The sequence below is a fragment of the Oryctolagus cuniculus genome, chromosome 12, assembly GCF_964237555.1.
Source record: "Oryctolagus cuniculus chromosome 12, mOryCun1.1, whole genome shotgun sequence".
Classification (NCBI taxonomy): domain Eukaryota; kingdom Metazoa; phylum Chordata; class Mammalia; order Lagomorpha; family Leporidae; genus Oryctolagus; species Oryctolagus cuniculus.
Genome location: NC_091443.1, coordinates 21,488,330 through 21,504,980, shown reverse-complemented (window position 1 = coordinate 21,504,980; position 16,651 = coordinate 21,488,330). Strand labels below are relative to the sequence as shown.

The window sequence follows — 16,651 nt, the reverse complement described above, 5'->3', positions numbered from 1 at the left end:
CAATATGAGATGCAGGTGTCAGTATGCCAGTGTCCCAAGCAGTGGCTTAACTTGATATGCTGGCCCCAGTGTTTTTTAGTTAACAATGTAGTGTGAAGATTATTCCCTATGAAGTCATACAGATATACTTTATTCTAATAGAATCTCACTTTCAGGAATATCGTAATTTATTTAATCAATTTCATCTAAGTGTTTCTTTGAGACACAGGGAGGGATACTGCAGGGAGGGAAGATTGGAGGGGAAAGAAGAGTCAGAGACAAGTTCCATCCACTGGTTCACTCTCTAAAGACCCAGATTTCCAACATGGACCGCAGGGACCCAACTACATGAACCATCACTGCTGCCTCCCAGTGTACATTTAGTAGGAAGCTGTAAACAGGAGAGGAATTTAGTCTGAAATCCAGGCACTCGGATATGGGTGCCTGGTGTCCCAAGTGGCCTCTCTTTTTTTTTTTTTTCTTAACAGGCAGAGTGGATAGTGAGAGAGAGAGACAGAGAGAAAGGTCTTCCTTTGCCGTTGGTTCACCCTCCAATGGCTGCCACAGCTGGCGCACTGCGGCCGGCGTACCGCGCTGATCCGAAAGCAGGAGCCAGGTGCTTCTCCTGGTCTCCCATGGGGTGCAGGGCCCTAGCACTTGGGCCATCCTCCACTGCACTCCCGGGCCACAGCAGAGAGCTGGCCTGGAAGAGGGGCAACTGGGAAAGAATCCAGCGCCCCGACCGGGACTAGAACCCGGTGTGCCGGCGCCGCTAGGTGGAGGATTAGCCTATTGAGCCACAGCGCCGGCCCCAAGTGGCCTCTTAACCAATACACCAAACATCCAACTCTGTGTCTAATCTTTTACTTTTGCAAACAGGGGTGTAAAATTTTCATCATACATACACATATAAAGAAATGGAACAGAAGTAGTACTACTGGCCATTTATTCTACTAAAAAACTGTCAATCCCTCCTCTATACAGTACATAATCAAATATTGATCTCTGAACATCTCCATAAATGAAAAATACTCTATCACTACAGTTTCAACTTACATCTAATTTTACTTATTTACTTATTTAAAAGGCAGAGATATAGAGACAGAGATCTCCCACTCACTGTTTCACTCCCCAGATGCCCACAACAGCCAGGACTGGGCCAAGCTAAAACCAGCAGCCAAGAACAAAATTCCAGTCTCCCAAAAAGTGACAAGAACCCAACTATTTGAGCTATAACCCCTCCTAGGAGTAGAGTTGGGACTCAAACTCAAGGATTCCAATACGGGATTCAGGCATTCAAACAGTGTCTTAAGCACTGCAGCAAATGCCCACCCCTCAGCTTGTATTTCTTCCAATACAAAAGGCAGTATTTATTTCACATTTAAAAGTCATCGGTGGGGCCGGTGCTGTGGCGCAGTGGGTTAATGCCCTGGCCTGAAGCACCGACATCCCATATGGGTGCCAGTTCAAGACCTGGCTGCTCCACTTCTGATCCAGCTCTCTGCTATGGCCTGGGAAAGCAGTGGAAGATGGCTCAAGTCCTTGGGCCCCTGCACCCACGTGGGAGACCTGGAAGAAGCTCCTGGCTTCAGATCAGCACAGCTCTGGCCACTGTGGCCAATTGGGGAGTGAACCATTGGATGGAAGACCTCTCTCTCTCTGCCCCTCCTCTCTCTATGTAACTTTGATTTTCAAATAAATAAATAAATCTTAAAGAAAAAGTAATCGGTATGTCTTTTTCTGTGTACTATCAGCTCATGTCTTTAGTTATTTTTCTACTGTGTTCTTATTGATTTATAAGAATATTCTGTAAATTGGGGCTGGCGCTGTGGGGTAGGGGGTAAAGCCGCCGCCTGCGGTGCCAGCATCCCATATAGGCACTGGTTCGAGACCCGGCTGCTCCACTTCCAATCCAGCTTTCTGCTATGGCCTGGGAAAGCAGCACCCACGTGGGAGACCTGGAAGAAGCTCCTGGCTCCTGATTAGCGAAGCTCCGGCCGTTGCGGCCATCTGGGAAGTGAAACAACAGATGGAAGACCTCTCTCTCTCTCTCTCTCTCTCTCTCTCTCTCTTTCTCTCTCTGCCTCTCCTCTCTCTGTGTAACTGTGACTTTCAAGTAAAATAAAATAAATCTTAAAAAAAAAAGAATATTCTGTAAATTAAGGAAACTAGCTTGTTACATTGTTTCAAACTACTCCCCACACCCAGTTTATCATTTGTCTATTAATTTGTAATATTTTTTTAAACCGATCATTAATTTGGGGCCAGCACTGTGCATCCCATGAGTGTCAATTTGAGTCCTGGTGGCTTCACTTCTGATCCAGCCTGGGAAGGTGCCTGGGAAAAGCAGCGGAGGACGGCCCAAGTGCTTGGGCCCTTGCCACCCACACAGGAGACGAGGAGGGAGTTCCTGGTTCCTGGTTTCCTAGCCCACCCTTAATTTTTGTGGCCATTTGGGGAATGACAACTGTGGATGGAAGATTTCTCTCCATCTCTCTCCTCTCTCGTTCAAATAAAAATTTTTTTAAATTAATTGATTTATTTTCATTCCATTGAACGGCAGAGAGACAGAGAGATCTCCCATCTGCTAGTTCACTCCCCAGATGCCTGCAATAGTTAAGGCAAGGCTGCCAGAGCCAATAGCCCAAAACTCAATCCAGGTATCCCATGTAGGTGACAGGGATCCAAGTATTCAAGTCAACATCTGCTGCCTCCTAGGGTACACATTAGCAGAAAGTGGATCAGAAGCAGAGTAGCTGGAACTTGAACCAATCACTCAGATATGGGATGTTAGCATCCTAAGCAACAACTTATCTGCTGTACCACATACCTGGCCCTGTACTATTTTTTATCATATAAAAGTGTCTATTATTCTAAAAAGTTACATATTTGAAAGACAGAGTGATAGGGGCAGGGGACTTAGAGATTATCTTCCATCCACTGGTTCACTCCCCAGTGCCCCTACCAGTAGGGGCTAGAAAATGCTGAACTCAGGAGCCGGAAATTCCATCTCATCTCCAACATGGGTGGCTAGAAACTAATTGGGCTGTCATCTGCTGTATCCCAGGAGCACTGGCAGGAAGCTGGATGAGAAGCAGAGGAGCATGGGACTGGAACCGGTACTCCAATATGGAATGAAAATGATTCAAGCTCAACCTACAGTACAACACTTGTCCCAAAAACGTTTATTTTATGCTAAGCTTATTAATCTTCTTTTCTGAAAAATTTCATATGTAAGAAGTTGAAAGAATAAAATAGTAAATACCTATATAAATATATTCACTATGTGGGAGTAAGGCTCTAAGATGGTCTTCAATGATTCTCATATACTGGAATTCAGATCCCTGTTACCAATACATTTGCCAAATCTCCTTTTTCTCTCTTTTTTACACACCAAATTCCTATGTATATTTGGGTCTATGTCTGTTTAATAAATAAATGCCTATTAATGAGTAGCAAACTTTTAATTTCCATGGTTTCAAAAAACATTTTAATATCTGACTATATTAGGCTCTTTTCATCACTTTTCTGTGTCAAGATAGTTAGTTTTCTACATGGACTTTAGAATCTGCTGTAACTGGTTCTCCCAAACATCCTACTGATATTTCGTATTTGAATACAGTCAAAACTAAAAATTAACTGAAGGAAGAACAAACATCTTTTATAATATCAAAACTTCCTTACCAAGAGTGAAATCTACATCTTTATCTAACTCTTCTTTATTCAAGTCCTTGTGACCCTGCACCGGCATGGGAGACCCAGAGGAAGCTCCTGGCTCCTGGCTTTGGATCAGCACAGCTCCAGCCATTGCAGCCAACTGAGGAGTGAACCAGCAGATGGAAGACCTCTCTCTCTCTCTCTGTGTAACTTTTTTTTTTTTTTCAAGATTTATTTATTTATTTGAAAGTCAGAGTTACAGTTACCGCTGGCTCACTCCCCAGTTGGCCATAACAGCTAGAGCTGAGCCGATCTGAAGCCAGGAGCCAGGAGCCTCCTCCGGGTCTTCCCATGCAGGTGCAGGGGCCCAAGGACTTGTCCATCTTCCACTGCTTTCCCAGGCCATAGCAGAGAGCTGGATCAAAAGCAGAGCATCAGGGCCTCAAACTGGCGTCCATATGGGATGCTGGCACTGCAGGCAGCGGCTTTACCTGCTACACCACAGAGCCAGCCCCAACTCTGACTTTCAAATAAATAAATCAATCTTGAAAAAATAAAATAGTACACCATCATCCCTCCACCCCTCCTGTACTTTTGGGGCCAATGTAATCCCATACAACACCTGCTTTATAAAAAATAAAAGGGGGGAATGTTAGTAAAATGACACAGTCTTATCTGTGGCAGAATCTAAGCCCCGACACCATCCTAGGCTCTGGCCCTGTCATCATTGCTAGATGTGACCAAATGGCCCAACCACAAGTGTCAGCTCCATCCCCACTTCCCTACCCTCTGTGAGAGTATAACAGGTACTGCTTCCCATACACATTCTCTCTCTCCCTATTTCTCTCTCTCTCTCTCATCCTCTATCTCTCTTCTTTGCCCCTTCCCTCCAGCCTGTTGGATTTCCCGTCAAACCCCTTCTCTTTAAAAAAAAAAGGGGGGGGGGGTAGGAGGAATAAGAGTCACTTGCCTTCCCACTCTTTGGCTGCCAAGCAAGTCTGCAGATTGATTTCGCATGTATCACATCATTGCACTTTAGAAGCAGTGGCCAACTTACAGCACATGTCTGTTTTTCAAAAAAAAAAAAATATTATTTTGCTTTATAAAAATTCTCCCCCAAAATAAATGCAGAATTGAGTACATTTAACACACAGTTTCTTCAAACTGATGTGTAGCTCAGAAAAAAAGCAACTTAATCCACTTTAATTTAATTATAAAACCTGATCTACCTAAAGTGCTTTAGGTCCTTCAGAGGTATAAAAAGTACAAGATTTTAATAATCAAGTAAGATTTCCTGTACAGAAAAAGTAAACAATATATTCATTGAATAAATGTACATACACCTAACAAAAATCTCTAATGTATTAAAATCTTAAAGTGTCTACAAAAATACAAAAATTTTGGAAGGTCTACTATAAAATGTAAAGATGGCAGTTAGTCGTTCTATATAGCTCAAGAATGTGGGGGAAAGAATTGTGGCTACTAAGGTACATCTGTGGGGGGACATTTTTCTTGTCAACCACTTTATCTCCACAAAGGCTGAGCCCTCTCTGATTGCCTACAGAAGACAGTTGTTCCCTCTGCTAATACAGGGAGCACTTTCTTCATACCTCCCTTAAAACCTTTATCAGGTGTGGTTAGAATAAGTTGCATATGTGACTCCGCAAATCAAGGGTGGCCCATACTTTATTTTTATAGCTGCAGCATCTAACACAAGGCCCACACAAAGTTAGTTATCTTGTAGGTATATCATGGTTGAATTATACTCCTTGATTCATAAAGCTTAAAAATGAAATGAAAAGCTATCATTCCCTTTGTTATTGGTTACAAAAACAAATAATCTATATTAGATTATTGATTACTGTGAAATCTGATGACAAAAAACAGCATTTAATCCTACTCAAAAAAACAAACTGTAAAGAAAAAAATTACTAACTTGACCTGATAAGACAGCATGTAACACTCAAAATATGATGGAAATGAGCAAAAAGTGTTATATTTAAATGGGTGAGCTTACCTGATCTGAAATTTGCCACACTCTAACAGATCCATCACAACTGGCTGAGGCCTGCAGGAAAACACAATCAATTTCTGTTCCAGCACAACACCATTATAAAACCTGGTTCAACTGATTAAACAACCTTTTGCCAAGTGAATGAAATTTCTTGCTAATTCTTTGAGAATTTTATACACTGTGGAAAAAGACAAAAATTACCAGAAAGATGTCCTTAGGATCAAAGGAAAGACTTAAAACAGGAGCCTCATGTCCTCGGAATGTTTTCTGTTGGCTGCTATCCATCACATCCACAATTTTAACTAGGAAATCACTATGAACAATAAGAAAATTGCCCATTAATAAATGCCAAAATAAAAGCCTCTCCAAAAACTATGACACAAGTATTTCAAAATATCATAAACGCTACAATTTCTTTAGAGCAACTTGTAAATTTTGGCAGCTGAAGTTAGTTACTTATTTTATACTTCTGCTCTACAAAGATACTGAAAACATAAGTAAAGACCTCCCATCAGTTAAAATCCACTAAATAGCTTTAGTTACGTACTAAGCTTCTATTATTTGCTAATCTAATCACAGCCACAGCCATTTTCTAGGATACCATGCTTTTACTCCACCTCACTGATTCAACCAATTATATTTTTCCCTTAGGACAAGCATCAAAGGAAACTATGTAAATCCTGCTTGTGCAACCAGGTTCTGTCCAAAATAATTCTGAAAAATTTTATGTCAAGCCATCACTTTGCTCCAGCCTTTTTCAAAATTTACCAAACATGTATTGTGCAAAATAATACATTTCAACTCACAAAGAATTGTAAGTTTGTTCTCAAAACTTTTACTATGGATGGGCATTTGGGGCAACAGCCAAAAATCTTGGTTGCCTACAACCCTTATCAGAGTCCCTGGGTTTAAGTCACAGCTCTGCTCCCTATTCTAGCTTCCTGCTAAAGCATTTTTTGGGAGGCAGCAGATGACAGCTAAAATAGACGAGTCCCTGGCAACCACGTGAGAGACTCAAAGTGAGTTCCAGGGTCCTGACTTTGGACTGCCCAGAGCTGGCTGTTGCAGGCATTTGGGAAATGAAGCAGTAGATGGAACATCCCTGTGTCTCTTTCAAATAAGTAAATTAAAATTTTAAAAAGAAAAAGAAGTCCTTTTCTAGCTAAAAGACTTGAATACCAAATGGAGGCAAATTTCTGATCAAGAAAAATGAAATGACAAGAATCCTGAAAATATTGCTGAAACAAATGGAGAATCTTTTTGTCCTAAACATCATTTCCTTTTCTGATATCAAAAAGCCTTACCTAGATCCAGCAGCAATTTTAGAGCCATCTCCATTAAAGACCACATGGTTTGCATTTGTAGTGAAACGAGTCAATATACCATCTGGAACTCCTTCCGGGAATGTGTGGACTTGAATAGTATTGTTAGAAACTGCAGTGACCAATTTTCCATTCTAAAAGAAAAATAAAGAAACACTGACAAATTCAAATCAATTAAGCATCTTCCACAATTAAAAATCCTGTAAAAACCAAAAAAATCTTGTAAATGGAGTTCAAGAGAAAAACCAATGTATAATTTTCCTAAAATATACCTACACCAGAAAAATTTGCTAGCTTAAAGAAATCTCAATTCTAAGTTCACCACTCAATTATTTAGACTCTGATTTATCTTTTACTTCTGGTTAAAAAATATTTTAAAAAGTATTTTAAGTATCATGGAAATTGAGAATCAAGAGAGCTTTTCACAGAAAACAGTCTTAGTGAAGAAAGAACATCAGAAGGCATGGCCACAATGATCAGTATAGTGCTGGTTTACCTTTTTACAGTAAAATCATTTTTATGTCTTTTAGGAGTAGGTCAAAATCTAAATACAAGAACCCATGGCAGATACTGAAGTCATACGTCTATCAGCAAAGACAGGCATAAAAGAGACTTTTCCTCAGGACCTTGAGATGAGCCAACCCCACTGCCACCCTGAGTTTCAGATTTCTTGCCTCTTGACTTGCGAGATGCTAACTTTCTGTGGTTTTTAAGCCACCAATCTGGTGGTGGTTTACTATAGCAGCATTAGCAAACTGATACAAACTGATCTTTTTCTGGGGAAAAATTTATTTATTTATTTATTCACTTATTTGAAAGGCAGAATAACAGAGAAAGATCTTCCATCCTCTGGTTCACTTCCCAGATGGCCACAATGGCCAAGGCTGGACCAGTCTTCAGGAGCTTTTTCTGGGTCTCCCATGTGGGTAGCAGGGGCCCAAACACTTGAGCCATCCTCTGCTGCTTTTCCTAGGTCATTATCAGGGAGCTGGATCAGAAGTAGAGCAGCTGGGACTCAAACTAGCACCTACATAGGATTCCGGCATCACAGGCAGCTGCTTTAATTGCTCTGCCATGATGCCGACCCCAATAAATAAATCTTTATGGGGCCAGCGCTGTGGCGTAGCAGGTGAAGCCTCTGCCTGCAGTGTTTGGCATCCCATATGGGCGCCAGTTCAAGTCCCAGCTGCTCTACTTCTGATCTAGCTCTCTGCTACGGCCTGGGAAAGCAGTATATGGCCCAAGTCCTTGGGCCCCTGCACCCACGTGGGAGACCCAGAAGAAGCTCCTGGCTCCTGGCTTCGGATTGGTGCAGCTCTGGCCATTGCAGCCAGTTGGGAGAATGAACCAGTGGATGGAAGACCTCTCTTTCTCTCTCCCTGTCTCTCCTTCTCTCTCTGTGTAACTCTGACTTTCAAATAAATAAATAAATCTTCAAAAAATAAATAAATAAATTTTTAAAAGTAAAAAATAAAGAATCTGAAGATCATCTTATATACTTTAATAAGCCACAATTTCGAAAAAATACAAATTTTATGGAAGTTTTTTCCTACCCACATACAATACATTCAGGTTAAAATTAATCACAAATAAAAAGCTTAGTGTTTTTTAGATAATTTTCAAAATCTTTCTGAGAACATGTCTTTATTTTCTAGGTAAACTGTATCTCATTTCCATATCTGTGTCACAAGGCACTTAGAAATGTAACATATATATATATACTGAAATACTAAAATATTCCTCTTTTCTGTAATACTTTAAATTATCTGAATTAGTGAGTACCACTAATTTGTGGCAATTTGCCTGCTGAAACAGAATATCACAGTCTAAGTAATTCATAATGAACAGAAACTCACTGGCTCATGATTCTGGAGGCCAAGTCTAAGAGTCTAAGATCAAGGGGCCAGCATTTGGCCAAAGCCTTCTTGCTGTATCATTCCATATTTGAAGGACAAAGAGAGGGTGAAAGAGAGTGAGGAAGAGAGACAGAGAGGAGAGAGAGAGCAAGAGAGGAATGAACTCACTTTTAAATAACAAGTTCCTTTCCCTAATATCCACATTAATTCATTCCTAAGAGCAGAGCCCTCATGACCTAATCACCTCTCATTAGGCCCCATCTCCAATACTGTTGTGTAGGGGGTTAAATTTCCAAAACATGCTTTATGGAGGACAGATTCAAATCATAGAATGAGGGGTCCTCATTCTGGCATAGCAGGTTAAGCCTCCGCCTGCAAAACTGGCATTCCATAGGGGTGCCTGTTTGAGACCTGGCTGTTCCACTTCCAATCCAGCTCTCTGCTAATGTGCCTGGGAAAGCAGATGAAGATGGCCCAATTACTTGGGCCCCTGCACCCAGATGGAGACCCAGAAGAAGCTCCTGGCTTCAGCCTGGCTCAGCCCTAATGTTGGAGTCATCTGGGGGAGGGAACCAGCAGATGGAGGATCTCTCTGTCTCTCCCTCTCTGTAACTCTTTCAAAATAAATAAATCTTTGAAAAAAAAAAGGGGGGGGGGCAGAGCCGTGGCTCAATAGGCTAATCCTCCACCTGTGGCGCTGGCACCCCGGGTTCTAGTCCCAGTCGGGGCGCTGGATTCTTTCCCGGTTGCCCCTCTTCCAGTCCAGCTCTCTGCAGTGGCCCGGGAGTGCAGTGGAGGATGGCCCAAGTCCTTGGGCCCCGCACCCACATGGGAGACCAGGAGAAGCACCTGGCTCCTGGTTTCGGATCAGCACAGTGCGCTGGCCGCAGTGTGCCAGCCACAGCGGCCACTGGGGGGTGAACCAACGAAAGTAGAAGACCTTTCTCTTTATCTCTCTCTCTCACTGTCCACTCTGCCTGTAAAAAGAAAAAAAAGAAAAAAAAAAAAAAAAAGAAGTTGAGGCTGACACTCTGGGTAAAGAATGAGAGGGTTGTATGATCCAAATTAGTCAGGGGAGGGGTCAGTGCTGTGGCGTAGTGGGTAAAGCCAACACCTGCAGCACCAGCATCCTATATGGGTGCCGGATCAAAGCCTGGCTGCTCCACTTCCAATCCAGCTCCCTGCTAATGCACTTAGGAAAGCAGTGGAGGATGGCCCAAGGCCTTGGGCCCTTGCACCCATGTGGGAGACCCAGAAGAAGCTCCTGCCTCCTAACTTCGGCCTGGCCCAGCCCCAGCCGTTGCAGCCATTTGGGGAGTGAAACAGCAGACAGAAGACCTCTCTCTCTCTGTAACTCTGCCTTTCAAATAAGTAAAATAAATCTTTTAAAAAAAGAAGAAAAAAAAGATGATGTCTGCCAATATGTTGTTAGAAAGCCTTTAAATAAAGGCAAGAAACCTGAAACCAAAGCACCCAAGATTTACTACCTTGTTACTCTATAGGTTCCACAACACAAACACCAGTGCATTGCTCTGAAGAAACACCGTAATAAGAAAAATAAGGCAGGGACTGGCACTGTGGCATATCACTGCCTGTACCGTTTCAAGTCCTGGCTGCTCCAATTCTAATCCAGTTCTTCGCTAATTCACCGAGGGAAAAAGCAGGAGACGGTGGCCCAAGTACTTGAGACTCTGCGCCCACATAGGAGACCCAGGGGAAGTTCCAAGCTCCTAGCTTTGGCTTGGCCTAACTCCAACTGTTGCAGCCATTAGAGGATTGAACCAGTAGATGGAAGATCTCTCTCTCTTTCTGTAACTCTGCCTTTCAGATAATAACATTCCCCTCCTCCAAAATTAAAAGGAAGAGACAGAAGAATATGCTAAACTTCTGACCAAGAGAATGAAGAAAGCCAAAAAATAAAAAATAAATATCCAGATCAGTTCATCAAGAGATGAAAGATGTCCTCTCTGAGCATTTCTACTCTGTGTCTGAGTCCAGTCACAATTAAGGACTTCTTAGGCACAGGCATTTGGCCTACTGCTTAACACATCAGATAGCACACCCATGTCCCATAATGGAGTACCTTGGTTCAATTCCTGGCTCCATCTCCTGACTCCAGCTTCCTGTCAATGCAGACCATGAAAGGCAGGGGGAGGGCCCAAGTAGTTGGGTACCTGTCACCCACATGGGAGGCCTGAATTGAGTTCCCAGCACCTAGCTTTTGTCGGGTCCAGCGTTGGCCATTTGGCTATAGTGGGCATTTGGAGAATCAATCTATGGATGGGAGCTCTCTGTCATCTGTCTCTCAATTTTTTAAAAAAGAAAAATTTTTAACAAGATTGGGGGCTGGCGTTGTGGCACAGCAGATCAATCCACCATTTACAACACCAGCATCCAGTATTACAGCACTGGTGAGAGTCCCACTTCCACTTCCAATCCAGCTCATGCTAGTGCTTATGGGAGAACAATGGAAGACAGCCGGTGTTTGGGCCCCTGCCACTCACACAGGATACCAGATGGACTTCTGGGTTCCTGACTTCAGCCTGGCCCAGCCCTGGCCGTTGTGACCATTTGGGGAGCAAAGAGGACTGAAGATCTCTTTCTCTCTATGTCTGTCCCTCTCTGTCACTCTGCCTTTCAAATAAATAAAATAAATCTTAAAGAAAAAAAAAAATGTAGGGGCCAACGCTGTGGCATGGAGGTAAAGCCACCACCTGCAATGCCAGCATCCCATATGGGCAGTGGTTCAAGTTCCAGCTGCTCCACTTCTGAGTCAGCTCTCTGCTATGGCCTAGGGAAGCAACAGAAGATGGCCCAAGTTCTTGGGCCCCTGCACCCACATGGGAAACCTAGAGGAAGCTCCAGGCTCCTGGCTTTGGATCAGCCCAGCTCCAGCCACTGTGGCCATTTGGCGGGTCAATCAGTGGATGGAAGACCACTTTCTCTCTGCCTCTGCAACTCCACCTTTCAAATAAATAAATAAATCTCAAAAAAAAAAAAAAAAGGAACAAGGTCAGATCTCAAACAATATATAATTTTCTTGTATATGCTTAATTAGTCCATCATTAATATCTATTAGTTCCCTTTAAAAAACCACTTAGGTTTTACTTTTAGAATTTTGGTTTAGAGGCCCACACTGTGGCGTAGTAGGCTAATTCTCCACCTGCGGCACCAGCATCCCATGTGGGCACCAGTTTGTGTCCTGGCTGCTCCTCTTCTGATCCAGCTCTCTGCTTGTGGCCTAGGAAACCAGTGAAAGATGGCCCAAGTGCTTAGGCCCCTGCACCACGTGGGAGATCCAGAGGAAGCTTCTGGCTCCTGACTTCAATTCAGCTCAACTCCGGCCGCTGCAGATATCTGGGGAGTGAACCAGCAGATGGAAGACCTTTCTGTCTCCCTCTGTCTGCAATTCTACCTCTCAAATAAATAAATAAAATCTAAGAAAAAAAAATCTGCTATAGACTATAGCATTATTATACATTTAAAATATTACTTCATAAGAGAAACAAATTTTAAAAAGCACATACCCAAAGCTTTTAAAAAAATATTTTTCGCCTATGCAAAAAAAAAAATCATATGCCAGTTATCATTTCATATCAGTTGACATAACTGTTTTTATTACCTTCAAAGCACACGAATATGCCTTTTCTCCAACATTAATGGACTTAGGATCATCATCATCCAAGTCTTCCCAAATCCTCACATCACCATCACTTCCACAAGTCACAATATAACTGTGAAGTAAACACATGCATTAAAAAGTTATCCAATTATAGGCCTAATAATTTTTTTGGAATGCTGCCTTTACATTTATCATTTTTAAATGAAATAAAACCAAAGTTGTAACCAGTATTTTTTCTCTTCTTATATACACATAAGCTTCAATGACAAAGACTGCTAACTTCCCAAGGTGAGCTTAATGCTCTCTAGAGTTCTCTGGAATAAATTTATTTGCAATAATGTAAGAAAGATGAGTGTGTAATCTCTGCAACAGCAGGGACCATGTCTACCTTGCTCACCACTGTATCCCCAGCACCGAGCAGTCTGACACACAGAAATCTTAACAAATGTTAACTGAATGAATAAATGGATGGATGCATGAGTTCAATTAGCAAAAAGGTTATAATCCATCTCCCCTTTTTCAACATCTTCTTGTTGCAACCTAGCAAACAAATCCTTACTAAGACAAGATATGAGGTATTCACTGATGAAAACCAAAAGTGAATTAATAAATACGCCCCTAGAAATAGCTACTTCTTTCAGTCTCCAGAGGTGTATGGAGAAATATTTCCTCTTCCAGTTCCTAGGGACTACTTGAAGCAGGTATGTCAAGGGAGATGTACAAAGTGGCAGGTGCCAGCTGGTGGGGCCAGTGGGAAATTACAGTATAGTGAAATTAATGAGAAATAGAATCAGCAAACAGAGCTAAGCAGTCCTATGCAGACTTTTTTTAGAGTAGTCTGAACACTGTTTACAATGGATCTTGTCATTATTGTATTGAATAACAGTGTAATAATTTTATCATTTGGCTATGCTTTTCAAATTTTGTAAAAACAAAACAGGGGCCGGTGCTATGGTATTGTGGGCTGGGTCTCTGCCTGCGGCACAGGCACCTCATGTGGGTGCCAGTTCATGTCCCAGCTGCTTCTCTTCCAATCCTGCTCTCTGCTGTGGCCTGGGAATGTGGTAGAAGATGGCCAAGGTGTTTGGGCCCCTGCGCCAATGGGAGAGATCCAGGGGGAGGCTCCTGGCTCGTGGCTTTGGATCAGCCCAGCTCCGGCCACTGTGGCCGTTTGGAAAGTGGACCAGCAGATGGGAGGACCTTTCTCCCTGTCACTCTGTCTCTCTCTCTTTTTCTCTCTAACTCTACCTCTCAAATAAATAAATAAATAAAGCTTAAAAACAAAACAATAACACTCACACACTGGAGTGAGCATTGTGTCACAGTAGGTTAAAGCACCATTTGAGAAGCCCAAATCCGATAATGGAGTGCCAGTTTGACTACTCAGCTTCTGATTCAGCCTCCTGCTAATGAGCCTGGGAGGCAGCAGAAGATAGACCAAGTGTCGCTCCCCCTCTTCATGGAGGAACGACACAGAACCCTGCGCTGTTCTTTCGTCTGCTCGGCCCTCCCCGGGTTTGCTGCTGGTTCTTCCCGGGTTGGCTACTGTCCCTTCCACCTCCGTGGAAGGGCGGTTCCCCCTGGCCACATTCCCCACTTCCGCAGGGGAGCGGCACACCGCCGGCCGGCTCTCTCGGGGGCTGCACAGGTGTTCCCCTTAGATGTTCCTGGTGCATGCCGTCTCTCTCCTCCTTTATAGTCCTCCTCCGCCAATCCTAACTCGGCTGCCCACACGCCGAGTACGCTGCTCTCCTCCAATCAGGAGCAAGTCCTACAGTTTATTGGCTGAACTGGAGGCAGCTGTGCAGAAGCTGTTTTCTTCTCTCCCAGCGCCATATTGTGGGAGAGCAGATGCATAGAATAAGTCTTAATTCCAGTAACAGTATAGTCCGAGTTGCTCCCCACAACCAAGTGATTAGGTTTCTGCCACCTACATAGGAGACAAAGATGGAGTTCTTGGTCACTGGCTTTTCCGGGCCCAGTCCTAGCTATTGCAGATGGAAGATTTGGGTCATTCTGCCTTTCAAATGAAGCTTACAGAAAGGAAGAAAAAAAAAAAAAAACAACTTACACACAACCCTTTCAGTAGCAATGAGCTGAAAATATTTAAATCAATTTTTAATAAAAAAAAGTAAATACTAAGGTTCCGCTTCTTAGAAAAGTTGATAATGAAATAACTTGAACAGGGGCCAGTGCTGCAGCACTGGCATCCCATGCCAGTTCAAGTCCCAGCTGCTCCACCTCTTCTTTTTTCTTTAAAAGATTTATTTATTTGAAAGGCAGAGTTACAGAGAGGCAGAAAGAGAAAGGAAGGTCTTCCATCCACTGGTCACTCCCCAAATGGCCAAAACAAGCCTGGAGCTTCTTCTGGGTCTCTCACATGGGTGCAGGAACCCAAGGACTTATGCCATCTTCCACTGCTTTTTCAGGCCACAGCAGAGAGCTGGATCAGAAATGCAGCAGCCGAGACTCAAACCAGCACCTATATGGGATGCCCTGCCCTTTTTTTGTTTATTTTTTTTAAAGTGTTTCACTTCTGATCCAGCTCCCCATCGATGACCTGGGAAAGCAGTGGAGGATGGCCCAAGTGATTGGGCCTCTGCAACCACATGGGAGACCCAGAAGAATCTCCTGGCTCCTGGCTTTGGATCACCTAGCTCCAGTTGTTGCAGCATTTGGGGAGTGACCCAGTGGATGGAATACCTCTCTCCGTAACTCTGTCTCTCAAATAAATAAATCTTAAAAAAAAAAAAAAAAAAAAAAAAAACTTGACTAAAATGTTAGTAGATATTTACTATGGGGCTGCAATATAACATCAACTATAGGAAAACCATACTCCAAAATAAGCATCAGTATCTCATTCAAAAGTGAGTAGTTCTCTTGAGAATGCCTTAAGACCGCTTCTAGAGCTGCAGAAGGTGAGATCACACGTGTCATGCATGACTCTGCCTAAGAGTTCAGGACTATCTAACAACTGAGGTGATGAACATGGACTATACCTGGTACTGAGCAACTGAAATGTAGGCAGTGTGACTGAAAAACTGAATTTTAAATTTAGTTCACTTTAATTCTGAATAACAGCATATGGTAACTAGTTCCTATACTGGAGAGTGCTGCATCAAAATAAACACCAGCTTTTTCTAAACTTACTTTACTCATATTTCATTCCAACTTTTCTACTGCAAGTGTGAAAAGTGAAGTGACCAGGAGCCAGCACCGTGGTATAGCGGGTAAAGCTGCTGCCTGCAGTGCCAGCATCCTATATGGGAATCGGTTCAAATCCCGGCTGCTCCACTTCCTACCCAGCTCTCTGCTGTGGCCTGGGAAAGCAGTAGAAGATGGCCCAAGTCCTTGGGCCCCTGCACCAGCATGGGAAACCCAGAAGAAGCTCCTGGCTTCAGCTCAGCTCCAGCCATTGCAGCTATCTAGGGAGTGAACCAGCAGATGGAAAGTCGATTCTCTCTCTCTCTCTTTCTGCCTCTAAATCTGCCTTTCAAATAAGTAAATAAATCTTTAAAAAAAAAAAAAAAGTGAAGTAACCATTAATATGTTGTCTCTATAGCAAGAGAACTTTTCAAACAGTTAAGTGACACTGGTTTTACATCAATGTTAATGTCATCAGAGGTTTTAAATCAAAAATTAGTCAGATTGATTCCAATAATGGTACAGCTTTTCCTTCATAGAGACAAAGTAAAGCTTCCTGGAAGTTCATTCTGTTGAAACATCTGATATTATTGGGAATTCGATGTAAATTCATCTTCAAAGTTCAACACCAGGGGCCATCGCTATGGTGTGGGCTAAGCCCCCGCCTGTGGTACCAGCACCCCATATGGGTACCGGTTCGTGTCCCAGCTGCTCTGCTTCTGATCCAGCTCTCTGCTATGGCCTGGGAAAGCAGATGTTGGCCCAAGTCCCTGGGACCCTGCACCTGCGTAGGAGACCCAGAAGAAGTTCTCTGGCTTCGGATCAGCTCAGCTCTGGATGCCATGGCCATTTGGGTAGTGAACCATGGAAGACCTTTCTCTCTGTCTCTCCCTCTCTCTGTTTATAAATCTACCTTTCAAATAAATAAATAAAATATTAAAAAAAAAAAATTCAACACCAGGGGCCAGCATTGTGGCACAGTGGGTTAAGCCACAACTTGTAATACACCAGCACCCCACAACAGAGTAGTACTGACTACTTCACTTCCCATCCAGCT

At 43.0% G+C, this 16,651-nt stretch overlaps 1 protein-coding gene across 1 annotated transcript in view; it reads right to left on the bottom strand.

Annotated features, from left to right (window-relative positions):
* WDHD1 (WD repeat and HMG-box DNA binding protein 1) overlaps positions 1-16,651 on the bottom strand; it is a 63,122-nt gene that overhangs the window by 43,406 nt on the left and 3,065 nt on the right. The window contains exons 2-6 of the mRNA XM_002718259.5: positions 12,451-12,562; positions 6,955-7,106; positions 5,852-5,963; positions 5,654-5,704; positions 4,607-4,702 (exon numbers count right to left, since the gene is read on the bottom strand). Coding sequence (XP_002718305.2) covers positions 4,607-4,702; positions 5,654-5,704; positions 5,852-5,963; positions 6,955-7,106; positions 12,451-12,562 — 523 coding nt within the window. The remainder of the gene's footprint in view (positions 1-4,606; positions 4,703-5,653; positions 5,705-5,851; positions 5,964-6,954; positions 7,107-12,450; positions 12,563-16,651) is intronic.